This window comes from Pelobates fuscus, chromosome 3 (genome assembly GCF_036172605.1).
Source record: "Pelobates fuscus isolate aPelFus1 chromosome 3, aPelFus1.pri, whole genome shotgun sequence".
Classification (NCBI taxonomy): Eukaryota; Metazoa; Chordata; class Amphibia; order Anura; family Pelobatidae; genus Pelobates; species Pelobates fuscus.
Genome location: NC_086319.1, coordinates 18,631,625 through 18,656,651, shown reverse-complemented (window position 1 = coordinate 18,656,651; position 25,027 = coordinate 18,631,625). Strand labels below are relative to the sequence as shown.

The following is a 25,027-nucleotide window of genomic DNA, read 5'->3' as shown; positions in this document are numbered from 1 at the left end:
ATCTACAGTGATGTTTGTATAAATATTGTGATTTTTGCACCCCCACCCTTCTTTCTTTCTGTATCCCACAAGTTTCCTATATGAAAAATGCACAATAAAAATTAACATTGAAAAAAAAAAAGGGAACCCCAAGATTCTATTACTTTAATAAAACATTTGAATGACACTCAGCCGCCAGTTAGCTTGACAATGATGTAGTGGCACAGGAGGCCAAAAAACAGCAGACTTGTCAAATACACTAACAGGAGTAGCCTTGCCCCCTGTCACACCCCTATCAATGACATTTTCCCTCCTATGGCCATTTTATTGTATGGAATAGAATTTGTTTTATTTTTCTATAAATTCAGCTTGTTTTTTTTTCCCCACTTACAGTTGGATTCAGACTGACTCAGAGCTGAATAGCAGGTCTTGCATTCACGTGGGAAAAATGTGCAACTTAGTTACTAGATATATGGCTATATCTTACATTAGAATCTGGCTCACAGAGAAACCCTCTTCTGGCAATATACAAAATATACTACAGAAACTCAACCACACAAAAAATACAATACAAAATATATTTTCACAAAATAAACCTGTACATGAGTCATAGATAGAAATGCCAGCACTTGTATAGGAATTTAGAGATATATTGGAAAAAAATGTCTTCAGCCAAAGGAGCCACTATGGTTTTAAGGACACTTGCAAGATGGTCATAGTTTTTGGTTGTGCATAAAATGTGCTGCCCTATAGAACCAGGCAATCAATCATATGCTGCAGAAGGATAATTACCCCATTAAACGAGCACTAAAGTCACCCAAACCACTTCGTCTCAATGTAGTGGTCAGGGTGCAGTGGTCCCGTAGGTTTGTAAAAAACGCAATGTTTACACTAAAGCAGGCCTTCTGACTACAATACTGGATGGAACTATGTCCTGCACCCAAATGCTACTCACAGCTGCATTAGATAGGAGGAGTGCAGCGTTTTGCCACGCTTGGACAAGATCGCAGGGGGCATTATCAGGGATACTGACATTAACGGAGGAGGAGCTGGTGGCTGCAGAGATGGACTCTTGGCACTGCCAACAAGGCATATTTCTATATTTAACGTCTAAAGAGCAAAGAAGGGTGGACAGTGATTGCATCGAAAAAAGGGAACCTATAGTCCCGAAATAACGATAGGTTCTCTTTAATTGAAAGCTTAATTGAGAACCCATCATGAATTAATTTCACAAATTGCATATACAGCAGGGAAGTGATTTTCATGTTGAGGAGTGTCTAAGTAAACAATGTCAAAGAGCAGAAAATCCTATTACTCAGATCAGCTTTTCTGGCACGTACACTTATAATCATAAAAATCCTAAACAATGAAAAAGAGACATTTAATAATCAGCTCATTCACGTCCAATATGCACAAAAACTTCTCACCACCACCAGCAGCAGTAACGTATAAAAGTAATGTCTTGATTTGAGAATATTGCTCAGATATTACATACTTGTACATACAGTAATTATCCAAAATCAATCACTTCAGGTTTTTTGCAGTAAACACCATCTTTCTGTGAAAATACAGTGTTTACATTACAGGCTAGGGATACCTCCAATGGCCACTCCTCAGGTGGCTGCTAGAGGTGCTTCCTGGGGCAGTGCTGCACAGTGTGACTGGCATTCAGTGTCTCTACCCTCTGCTTGGAGACACAGAACTTTACTCATAGAGATGCATTGATTCAATGCATCTCTATGAGGAGATGCTGGTTGGGAAAGCATTGTGATTGGATGAGATCACCACTTCTGATAATGTCACCCAAGCAGGCAGATCAGGAGCAGAGCCAGCAGCAGCAGACTGGAATAAAGGTAAGATGTTACTATATTTAAGAGACAGAAGTGGGGGGCTAGATAGTGTTTTTAACAACATAGGGTCAGGAATACATGTTTGTTTTCCAAACCCTAAAGTGTCCCCTTAATCTCCCTATTAATCCGTGTGACATCAGAGCTGTCCTTAACTCTCTACCCCTCTCTAACTGTTGAAATGTATCAAAGTTGTGTTTCTTCAAGCTTCCTTTATCGTGTAGGAGGAAGAGGGGAGTTTACATTTCAGCCAAGTAATTATGATTAAAAGGTTAATAATGAAGTCATGAAAATCATTCATGGAATACAAAAAAAATGATGTTTTGGTTTACTTGGTTTTGATCAGTGTTCATTTTGGCAGCAAATTTCAAGTTGGTTTTATTCATAGTCTTTTAACTAAAAAGCCATTTTACTTTTAGTCGTATTTATTACTCTGAATTGTTTTAGTTTTAGTCTAGTTTTAGTCGACTGAATCTCCAGTAGAATTTAGTTGACACAAATAAAATCTCATGGGTTTAAATAAAGCCTCTGTCTCTTCTGCCCCTTCCCCAGCCCCTCTGTGTCTCTCTGTGTCCTCCCAGCCCCTCTAGTTGTCTCTCTCCCCCACACCCTGGATTGTCTCTTTTGCCACTTCCCCAGCCTCTCTGTGTCTCTGTGTCCTCCCAGCCCCTCTAGGTGTCTCTCTCCCAAGCCCTGGTCTATTTTGCCCCTTCCCCAGCCCCTCTGTGTCTCTGTGTCCTCCAAACCCCTCTAGGTGTCTCTCTCCCAAGCCCTGGTCTATTTTGCCCCTTCCCCAGCCCCTCTGTGTCTCTCTGTGTCCTCCAAACCCCTCTAGGTGTCCCTCTCCCAAGCCCTGGTCTAGTTTGCCCCTTCCCCAGCCCCTCTGTGTCTCTGTGTCCTCCCAGCCCCTCTAGGTGTCTCTCTCCCAAGCCCTGGTTGGTCTTTTTTGCCCCTTCCCCAGCCCCTCTGTGTCTCTCTGTGTCCTCAGAGCCCCTCTAGGTGTCTCTCTCCCAAGCCCTGGTTTGTCTCGTTTGCCCCTTTCCCCAGCCCTTTTGTGCAGAGTTAATTTTGCCAGCAAATTTCAATTTAGTCTTAGTTGTAGTCTTTTGACTAAAATGCTGTTTAGTAAAAATTTAGTAAAATGGTCAGTCGACAAAATTAACACTGGTTTTGATAAAATATATATGTATATAAGTTAAAACAGGTATACACTATTTTGTTGTGAAAGGGTTAAACAGCCAAGACAGCTATTTAGATTTTTGGAAAGCACAAACAGGTATTAGATTTAACAAGAAAACTCTCACTCGATGGGATACCTTTTCATTGTTAGTGTTTTATATACATAGAGGTAAACGCTCGCTCCAAAATCACAGATTATAATTCTAGACACACATGGCTGTAGATTACTAATTAACTTGAAATTGCACTGAGACACACATTTTATAGGCGCAAAAGACCTTTACTTGCTTTTGGTTAATGTTTGAGGGTTAAGCCGTAAAGTGCAGTAAACCTAACTGCATTTCTCTATTGTTAAATTCTAACTATATTCAGGAAAGCATCTGGGGGCACTGCGCATGTACAGCAAAACACAGCTCTGCACCAATCTCTCTGAGAACATCTGATTAAAATAGAGTTTTACGCTGCTTTTTCATGTAGAGGAACCACTAGCTGGGAGTGGGGGAGTGGGGTCATTGAGACCGTGTAAGCACTACAATCGTTTTATTTTAACAAAGTTAACTTAAAGGAACACTAAAGGGTCAGGGATACAAAAGTGTTAAAACTGTCATTTAGGTGGCTTACCCCCTAAATAGGGAGTAGGAAAACCATTGGATTGGCTGAGATCATCAAGAGGGAAGGGCCAAAAGCCAGCCTTGCCCTTCAGCATCTCCTCGTGGGAATCTCCATGGGGAAAGTTTAGCATCTCCATGCAGAGCGTTGAAACGCTGAATGTCAGTGCTGCACACTGCGCAGCAATGCCCCAGGAAGCATCCCTAGGGGTTGTCTGAGGAGTGGCCACTAGAGGTGTTCCGAAGCTGTAATGTAAACACTGTGTTTACAGCAAACTAAACCTGCAGGAACTGATTATACTCACCAGAACAACTTTATTAGGCTGTAGTTGTTCTGGTCACTGTAAAGTCCCTTTAACGCATGGATTTTCCACAAGTCTTGCAAATAAAAGCAACATAGTTTCTAAACGGCACTCTGTGTGCCTTGCACTTCCCACATCTACTAGTGGCTATAAAACCGACAGCCATTACAGGCTCTGGACTGAAATAGACCGAATAACTGAAAAGGTTGTGATTACACATTAATAAAATCAGTGGTTCTTGACCCCTGATTCACAACCCAAATTTGTGCCCCTAAGCTATTTTAGTGGTCCCTAATGGTAGAACAGACACATCATTTTCGGCAATCCTTAGCAAATGGCTACAATAAATTGGTTTCTGTAGGAGCACTGTCTTACTAAGTGTGATGATAGACCCCTCTGACACCGAGAAGAGTCTAATGAAGGTGTTTTGCAGAATTAATTTTATTTATTGCATAACAGGTGAAGAATGGGGCGCTGAGGTCATTTCAATTTTAAAGAATATGTCTGCAAGCTAATTCCATGTACGTAATTTGGGTTACTGCCAGAAGAGGATAAAAACCACTGAAGTAAATTAACAATCAAGTTGGAAAAAGTGAGACCTATAATCTTAGAACTACAATGCTACTCTGCAAATCGACACAGGCTGTCGTTTTCTCTCTGCAATATGGATTAATTTAACGTTTAATCATATTTGGCTAATTTCTTATTGGGGTTTTGGAAACTGTTGAATGGCCCAATATCTGTTCTCCATGGGATGAAATGTGTCAGAGACTGATTGGATTGTTCATAGAGACATTATACTTTTATCGGTCATAGTAGGCATGATGTAGAAACAGTAATTATAAATCACTAATGGTTTTCGTGTTGCAATTCTTTAATATCCACAGCTGGATATTACAACATACAAAAATGTTGTTTTCCCGATTTAATGTATTTTTACCGAGTTACTAGGTGCAAGATTCTATAACTTTTCTAAAGAATATAAAGTAACAAATAAAAAAAACTTGGACCTGACAAATTGGGTGCCTGTCAGAAAGGGATTATGGATGGTGATATGAAATGAAGCAGGAGAACACTGACAGACATATTGAGGATTACTTGGTAACATATAATCATTGTATTTTAACACTGACAAAATTGCAGTTAGTTTAAAGTTAGCTCGGCATAACTTGTTGTTAAAGGGGGCTGTCAATTCTCTGGAATTTACATTATTAAACAAAAAAATCCACTATAAATTGGGTTAACCCTTTTCTCATGCATGCCTTCCTTTTTTTTGTTTTTACATAACTGCAGTCTTATTTTTAGAAAACAGAAAAAAAAAACTGTTTATTGTATAGAAAAATTAATTTTTTCAATGTGCATTTATTCAGTAAGCCAGAGGTCACAGACATTTAAATTGATGGAACATACTCAAGACAGCAAAACTTAATTCTCTTTTGAAAATATATAAGAGATTTAGCAAATTACATCATAATCCAGTTCAGAGAAGGCAAAGCCAGGGAAAACAATGCAAACGAAGAGGAGAGAGCTAAACATTGTTCCATTTCTCTCTACACCCGACTGCCAAGGACATGTGATTGACAATAACAATGATTATTGTTAATGATTATAATTAACAATGATTGACAGGGAGCTAAGATGGAAGCGCCCGGTTGCAGGTTAAAGAGGTGTGGATTTCAACATAACATTTTATTTTTCACACCTTGTACTATTCAAGACACATCACAAATACTTATTGGTTAGATATAGTAAACATAATATTAAAAATAACGGGAAATGACTTAACCCCTTAAGGACCAAACTTCTGGAATAAAAGGGAATCATGACGTGTCAGACATGTCATGTGTCCTTAAGGGGTTAAAGGATCACTATAGTGTCAGGAAAACAAACCCGTTTTCCTGACACTATGTCATCCTTGGGGGACCCTCACCCTCAGGGTCCCCCTCCTGTGGTGCTGAAGGGGTTAAAACCCCTTCAGCCACTTACCCTAATCCAGCGCCGGGCTCCCTCGGCGCTGGTGACCTCTTCCCCCCCCCTCCCCCCGCGCGCCTTCGAACAGTCCATAGGAAAGCATTTCTCAATGCTTTCCTATGGACGTTCTGCACGCGGGATGCAAATTTAGTTGGATTAACCCTGCTATGTTTAAATGTGAAGGCTTAATACCTGATGGACCTGGCACCCAGACCACTTCATTGAGCTAAAGTGGTCTAGGGGACTATAGTGTCCCTTTAATACATATTATATATACACATATTAAATATAACATCATACTAAGTGTATTTTTATTAATAAAAAAACAGCAAAATTACACACGTATATATAATATATATATATATATATATATATATATATAATAACTATATTATAAAAAATAATTTATTAAAATAAATTAAAAATGTAAAAATTTTAAAAAATTACAAAATTATATATACATGTAATTGTATTCTAAATGTATTTTGATATTAATATATATATATTTATATCAAAATATACTTAGAATGAAATTATATATACGATATATATATATATATATGTGTTTATATATAAATAAAAATAACACAAATTATACATATGTCCATATAGATAATTGCATAAAGTTTATAAATATACACGTAGATTTCAAATATATATATATATGTATTTATTTAAATTCTATTTGCATATTTATGTAATATTGTTACACAATTAAGTAATTTTATTGATTGCAATTTGGGGGACCTGCCTGACAACCCAGGCCGAAAGTCCAGAGAATTTAATTTGCCAACACTATATTTAACCCTGTAACTTTCCAAGACACCCTAACACCTGTACATTGGGGGTACTGTTTTACTTGGTAGACTTCGCTGAACACAAATATTAGTGTTTCAAGACAGTAAAACATATCACAGCGATGATATCGTCAGGAAGTGAAAGTGACGTTTTTTGCATTTCTCACACACAAACATCACTTTCACTGATGATATAATTGTTGTAATAAGTTTTACTGTTTTGAAACACTTATTTGTGTTCAGCGAAGTCTCCAGAGTAGAACAGTACCCCCCATGTACAGGTTTTATAGTGTTTTTGAAAGTTACAGGGTCAAATATAAGGCCGTTTTTTCACACTGAAATTTGCCAGATTGCTTATGTTGCCTTTGAAAGCGTATGGTAGCCCAGGAATGAGAATTACCCCCATGATGGCATACCATTTGCAAAAGAAGACAACCCAAGCTATTGCAAATGTAGCAGTCTTTTTTAGTAGCCACTTTGTCACAAACACTGGCCAAAGTTAGCGTTCATAATTGTTTTTTGCATTTTTAACACACAAATATAAATGCTAACTTTCGCCAGTGTTTGTGACTAAGTGGCTACTAAAAAAGACTGGACATACCCCATATTGAATACATTGGTTTGCTACTTTTCAAAAATATATGGTTTGATGTGGGTAAATTACATTGGCCAGCTTCAAAAATGTCCCAAATAGGACATGGGTGCATCATGACCAGCTGTGAAAATTCCAATTTGCAAAACTGGAATGCGCACCCTCCAAATAAGGTCTATTAGCCCCCAGAGAACCCGACACACCTATACATGGGTGGTATCACTGTACCCAGGAGTTGCTGAACACATATTGGGGTGTTTTCTGGCAGTAACCCTTAATATTCTCAGTACATGTATTCTTAAAGGGACACTATAGTCACCTGAACAACTTTAGCTTAATGAAGCAGTTTTGGTGTATAGAACCCCTGCAGCCTCACTGCTCAATCCTCTGCCATTTAGGAGTTAAATCCCTTTGTTTATGAACCCTAGTCACACCTCCTTGCATGTGACTTGCACAGCCTTCCATAAACACTTCCTGTAAAGAGAGCCCTATTTAGGCTTTCTTTATTGCAAGTTCTGTTTAATTAATTTTATATTATCCCCTGCTATGTTAATAGCTTGCTAGACCCTGCAAGAGCCTCCTGTATGTGATCAAAGTTCAATTTAGAGATTGAGATACAATTATTTAAGGTAAAGTACATCTGTTTGAAGATGAAACCAGTTTTTTTTGTTCATGCAGGCTCTGTCAATCATAGCCAGGGGAGGTGTGGCTAGGGCTGCATAAACAGAAACAAAGTGATTTAACTCCTAAATGGCAGTGTATTGAGCAGTGAAATTGCAGGGGAATGATCTATGCACTAAAACTGCTTTATTTAGCCAAAGTAATTTAGGTGACTATAGTGTTCCTTTAAATTGCTATGTGTCTCAAAAAATAAATCACCAAGTTTTTTTTTGGCATAGATTGGTGGTAAAATTGTTGCATGAAAAGAGTAAAAAAAAATACTCCAAGTTTAATACCTTAGGTTGTCTTCTTTTAAAAAATATATACATGTGAAGGGTTATTCAGGGATTCCTGACAGATATCAGTGTTACAATGTAACTTGCTTAATGAAAAAGAAAAAAAAAATGGTTTGGAAACAGCAAAGTGCTACTTGTACTTATAGCCCTATAACTTTTCAAAAGAGCTATGAACATGTTAACATTGGATAATTCTAAACTCAGGACAAAATTTAGAAACTATTTAGCACGGGTGTTTTTTGGCGGTTGTAGATGCGCAACAGATTTTGGGGGTCAAAGTTAGAAAAAGTGTTTTAAAAAAATAATGGTATCTTTAGAAAGAACATTTAATGGCGAGACAAACTGTATATAATATGTGTGGGTACAGTAAATGAGTAAGAGGAAAATTACAGCTAAACACAAACACCGCAGAAATGTAAAAACAGCCAGGGTCCTTAATGGTAAGAAAATTGAAAAGCGGTCTGGTCACTAAGGGGTTAAAAGACACACAAAAAAAATTCCACTCCATTAAAATCAACTGAATAGTAATTATTGTATATACTTTTTTATTTCTTATTTCATGGTTTTGTTATACAAAACCAGATTCATAAAAGTTAAGATTAAATAGGACAAACAATGTATCAGTTAAAGGAACACTCTGGGCTCCATAATAACTTCATTGGATTAGAGATGTTAAGATGCTAAGAGGTCCCTGGTGTCCGCTTAACTTTAGCGCTTTAGGACATCATAGTCCAGGATCCAGAGCCCGATCACGCTGCCCCATATCCTGCTGCTGCTCAAAATCTTGAAATAGGAATCCACAGTCAGGAGCACAGCAGATTGGCTGAGAGCACCAGCCGACACTCTAAGTCAATAAGTTGCATCAGCCAATGCTCTAAGCCAGGGGTCCCTGGGCGGCTTGGGATTTCAAGTGGGCAGTGGTGGGTTCTGCAAAAAACGCCCCGTGGGCCTCGATGACCGGAAGGGGAGATCCTTTCTTTAAGCCCTCTCTCAAAGATCTCCTCACCAGCCTGCTGGTACTTAGTTTTTAGCAGAGGGAGGGAAGGGCCTTTGTTCCTCACGCGAGCAGGCTGGTAGGAGCATTGTCACGCGTTACCATGGCAACGCTCCAATACAGTGCTGTGCTCGCGGGAGGACAGGAGAGTGGGCCTGCAGCCAGAGGAGCTGCAAGCTAAAGTGAATATCCCACCACTGGACCACCGGGGCTTGCAGCATTATGTCCCACCTCCCTGGTAAAATGTAAGAAGAATGGAGCATAACACACAGCATAGACCCATCACCCTATGCACCCTTCATACACCAACACACACTACACCCCTCACAAACACACACACTGCCCCCTGACACACACACAAACACACACAGCACCTCACAGACACATATATATTTTTTTTATTTTGAAATCGCACTTGCGCTATATAATTAGTTTCTGCGGCACTGGTGGGCGGTAAGGAAATTTTACCCTCAACAAAGATACAAAGTGGGCGGTAGGTATTAAAAGGTTGACTACCCCTACTCTAAGCCAATAAGTAGCTAAAAAGGCTTGAGAAAAATATATACGTAAATGGGGACTTAATGACTGGATTAGAGCATCAGCTGATGCTCTCGGCCCAATAAGCGGCACTCCTTGTCAAGACTTCCTCTTTCAAGATTCTCAGCAGCAGAAGGTCAGGGGGCAGAGTGATTGGGTGCTGGATACTGGACTTTGGGGTTAAACCGATGGTCCATAAATGCCTTGGTCTATACACTGAACAATGTATCATAAAGACTATTCACATACACACTGTGCTTCCCAATTAAATTACTTTCTTTTCCGTTGCCCTTTTTCTTGCAGCTCTATTCTCCTTTCCTCAAGTTCGTTCACAGCCTCATGTTTCACACACTCTATCCAAAGTCTGCATGTGTATTTCCCTTACTCTATGCCTGGTTTCAATTCTCATATCCAGATCTACACAATCTGTCACTTTCTATTTCCAAATCCTCCTTCCCCGAATATTCCTACTTTAACTTTACCCACTGTCCCTAACCCTTCCAAAATTATTTCCCCTTCCACTCTCTTCGTTCATGTATCAATTCTCCATACTATTTTTCCTACTGTAACCTTCCAGCATCCATAACTCTTGCTTGTTTCTATCTATAATTACCATCTCATTCTCTCCTCCTCCAGTTTAGACAGGTGTGAGGCACACTCTTTGGTGCTCTATAGGCTTGAGATGGATGTTCATCCATACCCAGGGAGCGCTCTACATGTTCTATGTATGACCAAAGCTTGCACATGTACCTGCATGGTGTATCATACAATAGTCACTGAAAGAGCTGCTGGAAATCACAACATATAACACATCTGACTCAAATTTGGCTCATTAACTATGATCAGGGTAGGAAACCATCAGTGCTCCAGATGTTGTGGACATCTCCCATGATGCTTTGCCAGCATTTTGGCTGTAAGAACATTATGGTTTATAGTCCAAAACATCTGGAGTGCTGAAGGTTACCTAACCCTGAACTATGATATGATACGGGATACAACTTTATGATTACTATTACTTAATCAAGTATAAAATAATATCGAGGTAAGCGTCATTTTATATTTTTAAGGCTGGTTTATTCTAAGACTATCTGTCATTGCATACATGGCTAATGTTTTCAGGATGAGCATTATTTTGGAACTTGCTTTAGAGCAGAGGATTTAATAGCCAAATAGCCTAGAACCGTGGTTTCCTGCTTAGTGATGCCTGGAGGAGGGCAACGTACACAGCTGGTGCCATGGAAGAAGCAAACAGCCATTACTCCAGCCCTTTTTCCTGGTCTTGTCTAGACAGAGAGGTGAAGATCAGTGGGAGATTCAAACTTTCATTGGCTCGGCCAAACAGGGCTTGGTTGTCCATGGTGTCTTGTTTAACATGTGATTGTCACAGGACACCTAACACAGTTTTGCTTTTTGTTAAATCAGAATGTCATCACACAGCTACGGCTTTAATAGAAAAATATCTTGGTTAGACCAGCACATCACACTTTGCATAAAAAGCAAAACCAAGTCAGAACTAATCAGGTAGATACCTCCACAATTTCTATGTTCTTTTTCATTCCCCTTAACTCCTAACATGCCAACCTCACTAATTCCACCTAATTTGAAGTAACATACATAACCAGCATTGCAGTTCTATTAATGATATACCAGCTGCATAAAAACAAAATGGTTTTGTTTTCAATCTGTACAGTGTGTTTACTTTAGAGATTTTTTGAGGTTTACAGGAAGTGCTTAGGGAACTTGTGCAAGTCACATGCAGGTGAGGTGTGATTAGGGCTGCATAAACAAAGTTAATTTTATCCTAAATTGCAGAGAAATGGGCAGTGAGACCAGGGCCTGCCTTAGGGGTGTGCGAGCTGTGCGGCAGCACAGGTCGCCATGGACCAGGGGGTGCCATGTGGCCTACACAGCTCGCACATGGCTGGGTGGCAGGATTAATTATTCTCCACCCGGGTCTAAAAATAAAAAAATAAAAATCAAGGCAGCAGGGACGGGGCTTACCGAGCAGCAGGGGCGAGGCTTATCACGAGGCAGAGACTGGGCTAATACCTACCCGAAGCCCCTGGTAACTGCTGCACAGGAAGAGGGAAGAAGGAAGGAGTCCCTGCTTCCCCAACAACCAACTGCATCCACTCCCCCTTCCAGCCATAATGGAAAAGGTAAGTCTCTGTTTGCCTGTGTGTGTGTGTGTCTGCCTGCCTGTGTGGGGCTGTTTGCCTGTGTGTATGTGTGTGACTGCCTGTGTTCGACTGCCTGCCTGTGTTCGACTGCCTGCCTGCCTGTGTGTGACTGGCTGTCTCTGCGTGACTGTCTGCCTGCTTGTGTGTGTGACTGTCTCTTTAACTACGTGTGTGTGTGTGTGACTGACTGCCTGTGTCTGACAGTTTGCCTGTGTGTGCGACTGTAACTGTGTGTGACTCCAATTTTGTGTGTTGATGTAGCTGTGCCGTTGTGTGTGCCTGTGCCTGTATGTGTGACTATCTGCCTTTAACTGAATGTGTGTGTGCCTATCAGCGTGGGTAAGTGTCTGCATGCCTGTAACCGAGTATGTGTGACTGTCTGCTTGTGATTGTGTGTGCGACTGTGTGCCTGTAACTGTTCGCGACTGTGTGCCTGTAACTGTTCGCGACTGTGTGCCTGTAACTGTTCGCGACTGTGTGCCTGTAACTGTTCCCGACTGTGTGCCTGTAACTGTTCCCGACTGTGTGCCTGTAACTGTTCCCGACTGTGTGCCTGTAACTGTTCCCGACTGTGTGCCTGTAACTGTTCCCGACTGTGTGCCTGTAACTGTTCCCGACTGTGTGCCTGTAACTGTTCCCGACTGTGTGCCTGTAACTGTTCCCGACTGTGTGCCTGTAACTGTTCCCGACTGTGTGCCTGTAACTGTTCCCGACTGTGTGCCTGTAACTGTTCCCGACTGTGTGCCTGTAACTGTTCCCGACTGTGTGCCTGTAACTGTTCCCGACTGTGTGCCTGTAACTGTCCGCGACTGTGTGCCTGTAACTGTTCCCGACTGTGTGCCTGTAACTGTTCCCGACTGTGTGCCTGTAACTGTTCCCGACTGTGTGCCTGTAACTGTTCCCGACTGTGTGCCTGTAACTGTTCCCGACTGTGTGCCTGTAACTGTTCCCGACTGTGTGCCTGTAACTGTTCCCGACTGTGTGCCTGTAACTGTTCCCGACTGTGTGCCTGTAACTGTTCCCGACTGTGTGCCTGTAACTGTTCCCGACTGTGTGCCTGTAACTGTTCCCGACTGTGTGCCTGTAACTGTTCCCGACTGTGTGCCTGTAACTGTTCCCGACTGTGTGCCTGTAACTGTTCCCGACTGTGTGCCTGTAACTGTTCCCGACTGTGTGCCTGTAACTGTTCCCGACTGTGTGCCTGTAACTGTTCCCGACTGTGTGCCTGTAACTGTTCCCGACTGTGTGCCTGTAACTGTTCCCGACTGTGTGCCTGTAACTGTTCCCGACTGTGTGCCTGTAACTGTTCCCGACTGTGTGCCTGTAACTGTTCCCGACTGTGTGCCTGTAACTGTTCCCGACTGTGTGCCTGTAACTGTTCCCGACTGTGTGCCTGTAACTGTTCCCGACTGTGTGCCTGTAACTGTTCCCGACTGTGTGCCTGTAACTGTTCCCGACTGTGTGCCTGTAACTGTTCCCGACTGTGTGCCTGTAACTGTTCCCGACTGTGTGCCTGTAACTGTTCCCGACTGTGTGCCTGTAACTGTTCCCGACTGTGTGCCTGTAACTGTTCCCGACTGTGTGCCTGTAACTGTTCCCGACTGTGTGCCTGTAACTGTTCCCGACTGTGTGCCTGTAACTGTTCCCGACTGTGTGCCTGTAACTGTTCCCGACTGTGTGCCTGTAACTGTTCCCGACTGTGTGCCTGTAACTGTTCCCGACTGTGTGCCTGTAACTGTTCCCGACTGTGTGCCTGTAACTGTCCGCGACTGTGTGCCTGTAACTGTTCCCGACTGTGTGCCTGTAACTGTTCGCGACTGTGTGCCTGTAACTGTCCGCGACTGTGTGCCTGTAACTGTTCGCGACTGTGAGCCTGTAACTGTTCGCGACTGTGTGCCTGTAACTGTTCGCGACTGTGTGCCTGTAACTGTTCGCGACTGTGTGCCTGTAACTGTTCGCGACTGTGTGCCTGTAACTGTTCGCGACTGTGTGCCTGTAACTGTTCGCGACTGTGTGCCTGTAACTGTCCGCGACTGTGTGCCTGTAACTGTCCGCGACTGTGTGCCTGTAACTGTCCGCGACTGTGTGCCTGTAACTGTCCGCGACTGTGTGCCTGTAACTGTCCGCGACTGTGTGCCTGTAACTGTCCGCGACTGTGTGCCTGTAACTGTGTGTTTGGCTCTGTGACGGTCTGCCTGTAACGGAGCGTGTCTGACTGTCTGCTTGTAACTGTTTGTGTGACTGTCTGCCTGTGCCTGTGTGTGTGACTGTATAAAGGCAACTTGGTGTGAGGGGGGGACGGGGGGTGCCATGAAGACATTTCGCACAGGGCGTCTAATGGTGTAAGGCTGACCCTGAGTAAGACTGCAGGAGTATGACCTGAGCACCATAAAAACTTCAATAAGCTAAAGTTTTTATGCCTATAGTATCCCTTTGAGAATTCCGGCAGATGGTATGCATTTGAAAATACAGCTTAAATGGGGATATTGACAAAACATGGACTCATAATGTGCCATGAGGTGTAGACTGGAGCCACTGACATATAGACTACAAATTATATAAACAAAATCAGACCTGTTATGTAAAACAGGAACAAGATAATCAATTTAACTTATATAGGATGTGTCATAAATAAAATAAGAAATGATCAAAAAGGAATCTAGGGTGTGTACGCAGATACTCCAACTGTTAAGACTGCAAAAAAAATTTAAACGTTTTTTAAGGTAATTCTCAGAGTAATTCCTGTGATATAATTCCCCTTTAAAACATAAAAAAAAAATCAAAGCAACGGGATGAAAAAGCATGCAAAAAAAAAAAAAAAAAAAAGTACTTTGAGATAAAAGCTTGCTTTCAGCTCCACTTTTATGATTTTCTAATCAATAAAACACAGGGAAAAAAAAAACAGTCTTAATAGCTCGTACTTTTCCATGCTGAGAATTCTTTGCCGTATTCCTTCTTAAATGTATCCTAAACAAATAAAACATTTAATAACAATTTCAGATATTTTACAGACGACTACCAAACAAAATGGCTAAAGAGGAAATTATTACTGAAGGCAGTAATTTCTCTTTAACCCTCTGAAGATAGAGAGCAATAAAAATAAAATAAAAATAAAACTATGGAGACTTATTTCTACTCTACCTGCACTCTAAAATGTATGTAAAACCGCAATAAAAACGTATACATTGAACAAGAAGAAAAAAACAAAAAACGGAGAAAGGAGCTGTAAAAGGTGAAGGAGCTACATGATACTGGTAGAAAGCTATTTCTAACGGTTATCACAGAGAGAGAGTGTAGCCGTTTGTGTAATTAGGGTTATGCTGTGCCAGGTCCAGCCAAGTGATCGCACATCCACCCATTACCAGAGGAAAGCTAAAACGAAGGGTCCGGGTGAAAGGCACCCAGTGCCTTAGGTCATCAGGTGGAAACCTGTTTGTAATTAATAGCGGACCATAGGAAGCAATATAAGCGGCTTCCTCCTGCCAACTAGCCGGGAAATTGGAAAGATGCTCTGAGCCTGCATGGGGACCAGGTATCCCCTTTAGAAAGCCGTTTGGCTAGCATTGCCCCCTTACCCTTCAATCATGCTCTCGGTGATTGAATCCCATTGATGCCTTGATGGTTTATTTTCAGTCTGTAGATAAGGCAGCACAAAAGCCACAGCTATGGCGTGGGCCAAAACTGAAAATGCTGAGAGCCCGGCTTAAACTACAAACACAAACTAATAAGTGTCTGCACCTTACCAGTATTACCCAGTGGCCCTCTAAAATCTGCTGCCCTTTTAAAATATGCCGACCTTAGTCAAGGTCTAGTCGATCAATGCATAAACACATTACTGCTTTGGGTCACAGATTAAATTCCAAGCAAGGTCAGCTCGGCTTTTTATCCGACCAAGGTGAATAACTTGTAAATGTAACTTGTAAATGTGTAAAATACAAATATTTCCTTTATAAATCTATCAATGTCACCGGTCACACAGCATGATTTAAGAGATCTTTAGCAATACGCTATAGAGAATACTTTGGGAAAGAAGTGTGAATTTCCAATTTTATCATAGTTTTAAGTAGGATTGTAAATCAATTAATTCAGATATATATCAGATTGCTCATCATGCAAAATAAAAAAAATAAAAAAAAATCCTTCATGGACTTAAAAAAAGCAACTATGATGTCTTGAGAATCCTATGGGAAGCCTTAAATTACTTCCAAACATGCAACAAACTAACCAATCCTGCGCCCCCGATTTCACTGCTTTCTAATATTTGGCGATGAAGGGTACCATGTCCCTTGAGCCAGGCTTGCGAGCTGCATTAAGTGAGCACTGAGATTTTCAAGTGAAAACATTTGTCATTTTGGAAGCCAATAATAAAATGTAGACACATTTCCTCAATGTTTTTTGTTTTTTTTTCCCAATTTATTTATTTCTCAGCTTATGTATTTTTTTCCAGGGCCCCAACAGAAGTTCAAATTCAAGATATAAATCAGTTATACGGAATGCATGAGGACAGGGGGGGAATCAATTTACCTGAATGCCATCGAGCAGTTTGCTCATGCACCAGTAGCTGTCAGCTTCGATGTTCCGCAGCACCTCCTCGGGCAGACTGGAAACATCAAAATTTTCCACGTCTTCTTCTTCAGCTGAAATGGAAAGGAAAGCAGAATAAATAAAGCAAGGTTATACATGGTAATTCACAAAAACACTCGGGTTTTGTTTATTTGCGGATGCCAATGCCTATGGCAGGACCGTAAATAGCATCTACGTGTAAGATGCTCTAAATCAAAATGCCACTCCCCTCAATATAACAAAAAAAGGGAGAAGGAGCTATACTTTAAACGTAATTAGTAATTAAATAATTCTGATTAAAACTGGCTACTAGTCAGCCAGTCAGTATAGTAGGGAAATTAATTTAAGGTCATCTGAAAAAATGTTTTATGTGATACAAAAAACATGAGTATCCATCCCTTTGCAACTCTATATATGTCATAAAACAAAATAGATTATACAGTTTAATTTATTTTCCAACCATTCGTCTGTTATTTCTTGTGATACATTACAGAAGCATCCCGAAACGTTTTACTTTTAAAGATATAAAACGACTGCAGACTTGCAGAGATTTCAAGTGACCCAAAATACAAAAAATATATATGTAACACTTGACACACAAAGAACTATTATTATTATTATTTTTTTATTTATTTTTTTTAAAGGGTTACTCCAAGAACCCTTAGCACTTCAGTGGTCTGAAGTGGTCATGGTGCATCAAGTCTGAGTGTGCAGAATTTTGTTATGAAATGCTGCAAACACAGCGTTTAGCTATTCTGCTGCAGAAGGGGTAACACCACTTCCGGCAGTGTCACTGGCCAGTTGTCAAATTACATTATAGGAACCAATACAAGTTTCGCTAAATGGAATGAATTTGGTGTACAGATCATGTACAATGCTCTGCTAGATTGATCACAATGTTTATGCAGCAGTAGTTGCAAAACCTTCCCAAACACTTCCTGTAAAGAGACTTCCTTTATTTTAAAATGTCTTATATTCTGCTCTGTTAACAGCCTGTATCCCTATAATTCTGTGCATATTGGATGACTGACTTCAGCACATACCGAGTGCTGACAACAATGTCCCATGGCAGTGTGGCACCCCCACTCCCCTATTCCTGCTGCCCATGTCCCCCCCCCCCCCCCTTAACATGGCCTCACTGGAAACCCTCCAATAATCAGGACTGTCCTGCAGTAATTGGGACAGTTGGGAGGCCTAAAAATGTGTCCTGTTGCCAGGGTTTGGCATAAACATTTTTATTTTATTGCACCAAGTTACATACATTGGGAAAGGGTCTTCCTTACCCATCACAAATCTCCTGACATCATGGGTTCAACAAACCCAGTGAGTTGGAAAAACACATGCATTCAGGTAGCTGACACCGGCTGCACCAGATAAAGGAACACAGAATGGGTGTATATTTTTGTTACATGTTACACCGCTATTACAAAATGTAAAAAAAGTTAAATATGTATTGTCCCTTTATTTAACTACAACCTACTGAATCAATCCATGTTCACTACACCTATTTCTGTAATAAAAAGCATAAAACCCGGTCAAAAACGACCCCTGCCTCATGCCCCTTCCCGAAGTATGTTTTCCCCCCTTTTTTATCTCTTTATTTTATTTCTACATTTTATCCTTCCGTACTTTCTTTTTGTGAATTCTCTATTTACTTGGAAACTTTCTCTCCCTGTAATCGTCTAGGTAACTGTTCATCTATCTTTGTTCCTTCTGCTGCATCATCATTGCATTTATATTGCCATTTCCCCGGCTCTGAATTTTATGGAATCTTAAAAAAAAAAAAAAAAAAGGGAATATAAATAAAAAGAATGAATGCCTCATGGCCCAAAACACAATGGTTCCCCATCAATACCAGCCCTTGTCGACTGAACTACATGAAAACGGTCTTCAGAAGATCAAGTGCCAAATATTGGCTGGGCATCTTGGGAAATGTTGTCAAGAACAACAAGGGACTATAAGCACTGTACTTAAAGTGGCACTGTAAGCACCATCACCACTTTGAAGATTTGTGTACTCCACCATGTCAATAGGTTCTAAACATGAATTATAATTAAATATTGCTCACTTTTTTTTTTAGTAGAACATCTATTCCGCCCCCCCATATCATATACAATTGGGCAAATACTTTAAATAAATATGGAATCATTTTTAAATGTAAACATATTTTATTCTTTTTTTTTTTTTCTAGTTTTATTTATTTTGTGGTTCATGTCTTGTCCGCGTGTTCCAGGTAAATGGTGTAAACAGTAAGAGGCGCGTGTCCATTTCCTGCTTCAGAGCCAATTCGCAGCGGAACATGAAAGGACTCTGCTTTTATCCTGTAAAATAGGCCTATCTGTGGACACCATTAATATGGAATCAACACTGGGGCTATTTGCTCAAATACACGCACATTACGTTAAGTGCAATTCACAGCAGGAGGAACAAAATGCGGGTCTCTCTTTCCGCATAGTTATATTATGGTATAGATAAAAGTACTGCATATACGGACTACTGACAAGGGCAGGGTGGCAGCGAATTAGGAAATGACCACAAACTGCTTTTAGGATAGGAATTAAAGATGGGCCGTTATCCAGGTAACAAGATCCACGCTTCTCTTACCACAAGGAGTGATTTAGTCTCAATATATATTTTTATACCAGATCTATGATGAATCAGATTTATAACAGTTTTCAGATGACTGCTTTTGAAACACTACAAACTAGGTCAGTATCAAAGAAAAGAAGCTTATTTTATCTGCTTACATCTTCAAAGCAACTGGGCAGTGCACAATCACGTCGAGGAAGATGCACTGGAGTGCAGAGCACAGATAGATGCATTATAACAAACTACAAGAATGAATTCCCTGCTGCACTTCATAGAACACGTAAACACAACTCTACATGTTGAGATGCCGACTGTAAAAACAAGGAATTTAAACAAATTGGGCTTTAAGAAGCCGGGCTGCAGATATTACAGGTTTTAATTAGCACAGATTACAAATAAAACCAGCAAGGTTCCACATATATTAGAACGTTATTAAATACAGTTTATTTATGCTGAACAAGAGATGTAAAACTTCTGGACATTTTTAAGCCATGGTGCGAGAAATATTTTCCTGTTTTTTTTTTTTTTCTTTTATGGATTGGCTGAGAGCTTCAGAACTTACACTACCCAGTCTTGAACTCTAGTTCTGTGCCGGGTGATGACACCCAAAGTACCCGAAACACTGCACATACAGACTCCATGGAGTAACCCTTTACAAAGATGGCATTCGGTTCTATTACAGTACTGTGACACCTCACGGTTTCGAGTCTGCAAATTGTGTCTGATTCTTCTAACGTTCTACTCCTTATTTGCACGTATCATGGGGCATATGTATATAATGGTCTACAATCTGTTTTACAAAAAGCGACAAACAAAGAGAACTGGAAAATGATTCAAAGTTTCTTATATAGGGAAGAGCTTAGTCAAAAGGAAAATGAATATTATTTATAAAGCGCCAACAAATACCACAGCACAGTACAAGAGGTGGAGAACTAACAGACAAGTATTTCCAACAAGACAACTTGGACACACAGTATATAGGAGTTAGGTATAAAATGCCATTTTCTGCTAACTGCTGCTCCACCATTTTTTTCCTTTTTTTTTCCTCTTTTCTGACGTGTTTCCAAATCATTGTCTTTCTTATACGTTGTATTGCGCTTTGGGAATTTGGGAATTTTAATGAATTTGCGAGGGAGTTTAAAAATAGTTTTGACTTAGTTCACGTTGGCATAAAATCAAATATAAAACAACTGTAAACTATTCAGAATTGTCAGTTTAGTAAATAAATTGTTACAACTATCTCTCAAACTAAACACAGAAAGTCACCTTGACAAAGTCGACAAGTATGCCTTTATTATACTTTATTATACTTTATATAAAAGAAGATGCAGCAAACAATTGTGACATATCTGTTTACCTATAATACAAATAATATAATGAAACATGTCAGTGCCAGATCATCAAAGAATTACAAATCTGTCAATATCAGAAGTCTTTTCCCTATACATGTTGTTATTTAAATTATATTATTTTCTACAATCTCCATTAGAGCTTTGCATAAAGTTATCTGTAAAGCATAAAAGACAGCAAAAACGTAGCCTTGAGAAAAAAGCTGTTCTACGACAGTAAGTGATTCGCCGTTTTGACAGACTCTGATGCTCTAAGTAACGCCAATAGCTAACTGTTCATTCCTGTCTAGAACACAGACTGCTTGCAGAAGATCCCCGAGGGGTTAAAAACTAAGAATCTAATCAGCAATGTGTACAGCCTTGCAATCCCCGAGGGGTAAAGCTCACACAAAGTGTTACAATTATTATGAATGTCATATAAATGTGTTCAGTGAAAGAATCTCTGTGTGGTGTAAGCAAGAAACTGGGTCAAATTGCTAAATGTTTGGTAAATTGTTGCGCTTGAAATACATGGAAGAAATATTACATAACAGCCACTTGTTAAAATCTTTTATATTATAAGACACAAAAAAAAAAAAGGAAATACAATTTTTTAAAAAAAGACCGTTTTGGAAAAAGTTTTTTTTTTTTCTTTCTTTTTTATTTATATGGTATTGTATACTTGAAAACACGCTTGATCTAGTTTGAACTAAAATCTTTATGAAATGCTCAAAACTGTTCAAATGTTACTGAAGAAAAAAAAAAAAAAACCAATCAGAATATATTATAAGACAAAGTCTTTTGTCAAGTCCTCAGCTGTCACTTTCTAAGGAGGATCCTGCGGCCACGTGGGATCCTCCATTGATATCAGTGTTGTACTCTCGTGCAAGCATGACGTGGGCTCCTGGTAGATGAAGCGCCATGAGCTGAATATGACTTTGTTGGAAAAGATTGCAGACCCCGCAAGGGACTCTTTCAGGAAGGTAAAAACTACCTTCTGCTGCACCCCCGGGCCACCTCGATACAAGCAGAGCAATCACTAGCTGGATGCTAAGATCTCAGAAGGTGACAGAGTCGCTTTAAGACTGACTCTGCACGGTTACTTTCATAGGCATGGAAAGACAGACTCGTTGCGTGCCTATGGCTTTTCACAGAGTAAGAAAGAACAGCTGAGAAACAATGGTATTGGTCGAACATGAACTAGTACGTTTCTTTAACAATAAAGATGACTTTAAATGCCCAGTCCATAGGTAGAGAGTCAATTCCATGCATTAGGTTCACAGCATCGATATATCTATATCCAGATAGCACCTTCATACCCATCAGAGAGCACCCCGATTTGTGTGGCCTTTTCACAAACGATAACTTATGCCACACGTATCTCCCAAATTCTTCAAACTATGAAATACAAGTGTATGACAGATCTAAGACTACATATTGTTCTTTATAAAGTATCCACTGACACCATGAAGAAGAAAGATTCATAAGTGGAATGGCAAAATAAAGAATTAAGGAATCTACTATTTCTACTTCATTTGCAGCAGCTCGTGAGATGGCTGATCTGGGTGCCATGTTTTATGTATAGATAGCAAAGCAGAGTATTAGCAATGGGCGATGCGGATTTCTGAATTCAACCCTTAATCCAATCCATAATCCTAATCATTATCCTATCCATAACCCTACCTCAGAGGGATTCTCTCTGCTGATGTCAGTATTGACATCAGCAGAGGCATTTCCCAGCTCACACAGTGCAGAGCTCTCTGTACGAGTGGTAAATAAATCCCCATCTAATGCTGCAGATGCCAGCACCAATCACTGGGCATAGCGACATGCAGAGAGACCTGAGCAGGGTCTTTTCAGTGCCTGGAGGTCTCCCTTATTAAGGGAGCAGGCTCAGAATCACCACGGCTGAGTACAATCACTGTGATCGCTGCACATATCTTATCTGTTAGCCTGTGGCCACTAACTGACAGAGGGGATCTTCAGGTATCCAATGATGCCTGGGGCTTCTTGGTACCTGCAGGGATTTAACTCTGCTGGCACTCTTAATACATGACGGTACCCACCAACAACGGGCGTTAATGCCCTGCACTGCGCATGACAAAATAGAACATCATCGGGTCGCGTTAAGGCTCTGCACTGTGCATGACAAAATAGAACGTCATCGGGTTGCGTTAAGGCTCTGCACTGTGCATGACAAAATAGAACGTCATCAGGTTGCGTTAAGGTCCTGCACTGCGTATGACAAAATAGAATGTCATCGGGTCGCATTAAGGCGCTGTACTGCATATGACAAAATAGAATGTAATAAGGTCGCGTTAAGGCCCTGCACTGCGCATGACAAAATAGAATGTAATAAGGTCGCGTTAAGGCCCTGCACTGCGCATGACAAAATAGAATGTCATCGGGTCACGTTAAGGCCCTGCACTGTGCATGACAAAATAGAACGTCATCGGGTTGCGTTAAGGTCCTGCACTGCGTATGACAAAATAGAATGTCATCGGGTCCTTCGGAGGCTAAAATAAACTGTATATGTTTCAATATAAGAGCACAATAGAGTAACTAGAAAGTGTAAGAAGACATTGATTTATAAACATGAGATTATATCACTTTGTAAAAAAAAAAAAATAATCATAAAAATGCCGACATCCACATGAATTGTAGGTTATCATTCTACATATGTATAGCAGTAAAGCAAACCTTTAAATTGTGTTCTGTATAGATTAAAATTTCATTACAGTACAAGACTCCTGAGATGAGTTAGAGAACGTGGCAGTGATTAAAACGCAGACATGTCGCAGTTAGTATAAAGCATAAATACAATTTATGACACTGATTACAAACCCGTCAATAGCTGGATAATTACACTAAGCTCACAGACCTACATATCACTATACAGTGGATCTATGTTCTGAGATCTCACTGGCTCTTCTAAGTCTGTTGGAGATAAATCCATAAAGAAACTCCCCAGGAATGAATGAATTAATCAGCAAATATTTCTAGAAGGCATCACTAATGTAATGACAATGAACACGAGTAGGAACTACGGCAGATTTTAGACTAAAATACTGAAATGCATTGCTGGCTTTGCGGACTAAATTTGACCTCTTTATCCATAAATCAGCAATTTCCTGGCGAATACCCAACACGTTAAGAGTCTAGCAAATAACTAGACATGTGTAAAAATTAGTTTTGTCCATAAATAAATATTGATTCTTACCAATCAAAAGCATTTTAATCCACAGAAAAGAACCCGTTCTACTAACAAATTCATTTCTTCATATGTGAATTTAAATGGCTTTGCTTCGTACGAATCGATTTTTGTTTATGGCAGAATTTAACTTTTACAAAAGTCTACAAATAACCGTGAATTTATTGTGTGGTCATTGGCATTTGTTGGACTGAGAATAACGCAACATGCAATGTTGGCATTGGAAGAATAACCATTTGTGAACAGCATAATAAACATATAAAAGAAACGCACGGCATTGTCCTAATTATTTGGATTTTACTGCTCGCATTTATATGACTTTTTAAAGTGGCACTACAGTCACGAAGACCACTTTAGCTTTATGAAGCAGTTGTAGTGTTTAGATCATGGATCTGCTCAATTCGATGCCATTTAGGAGTTAAATCACTTGTTTCTGTTTATGCAGTCCTATCCACACACTTGGCTGTGACTGACACGGCATACAGGACACATTAAAATGGTTTCATTTTTATTTAGATGTTATCGTACTCTAGACATTTCCATCTCCTGTTCTGTAAATTGAACTTTAATCACACACAGGAGACTCCTGCAAGGCCTAGCAAGCTATTGACAGTGCAGGAGATACATTCTAAACCAGACTGTGCAACAATGGAAGTGTAAACATTATTCCTCACTTTACAAGAAGTGTTAAGGAAGGATGTGTACATTATATGCAGGGAGGTGTGACTAGGGCAGCATAAAGAAAGTGATTTAACTACTAAATGGTGGAGAACTGAGCAGTGAGACTGTAGGAGCATGAGGTATAAGCGAAAACTGCTTCATTAAGCTAAATATGTTTTGGTGACTATATTGTCCCTTTAGGGAACCTGAAATATGCTAACGAAAATACTACCGCAGAACATATTTATTGGTTTTAATTTTGTAGAGTACTACAACTGACGACCATAATAAAAATCATCCTAACCACTGTTAAACTGATGGAAATATCAATATAAGAGAAAATAGATTAGCGTTAAAAAACAACAACTTTGTGATATTAATGTGGCAACTTTACTTCATTCCTAAACAGAAACAAACAGTTTTAGTGATTGAACCTTTTTTGAGAAGTACTCACGTCATGTTGTGTGGATCATTACAAAAGAAAAATAATCTGCCCAGTAATTCCCCATCAGACTAGACAATGAAACACGTGAGGAGTATAGGCCTCCTGTGTTTCATGGAGAACCTGATTTAAAAAAAATAAAATAAACCAGAATAAAACACGTGGCATTAAAGGACCACTATGGGCACCCAGACCACTTCAGCTCAATGAAGTGATCTGGTGCCAGGTCCCCCTAGTTTTAACCCTGCAGCTGAAAACAGAGTTTCAGAGAAACTGCAGGGTCAATCCAGCC

General features: G+C 40.1%; 1 protein-coding gene across 1 annotated transcript in view; it reads right to left on the bottom strand.

The window, feature by feature from the left end:
* Positions 1-25,027, bottom strand: part of TBC1D22A (TBC1 domain family member 22A) — a 504,456-nt gene that overhangs the window by 223,683 nt on the left and 255,746 nt on the right. The window contains exon 9 of the mRNA XM_063446790.1: positions 16,467-16,579. Within this exon, the coding sequence (XP_063302860.1) occupies positions 16,467-16,579 (113 nt within the window). The remainder of the gene's footprint in view (positions 1-16,466; positions 16,580-25,027) is intronic.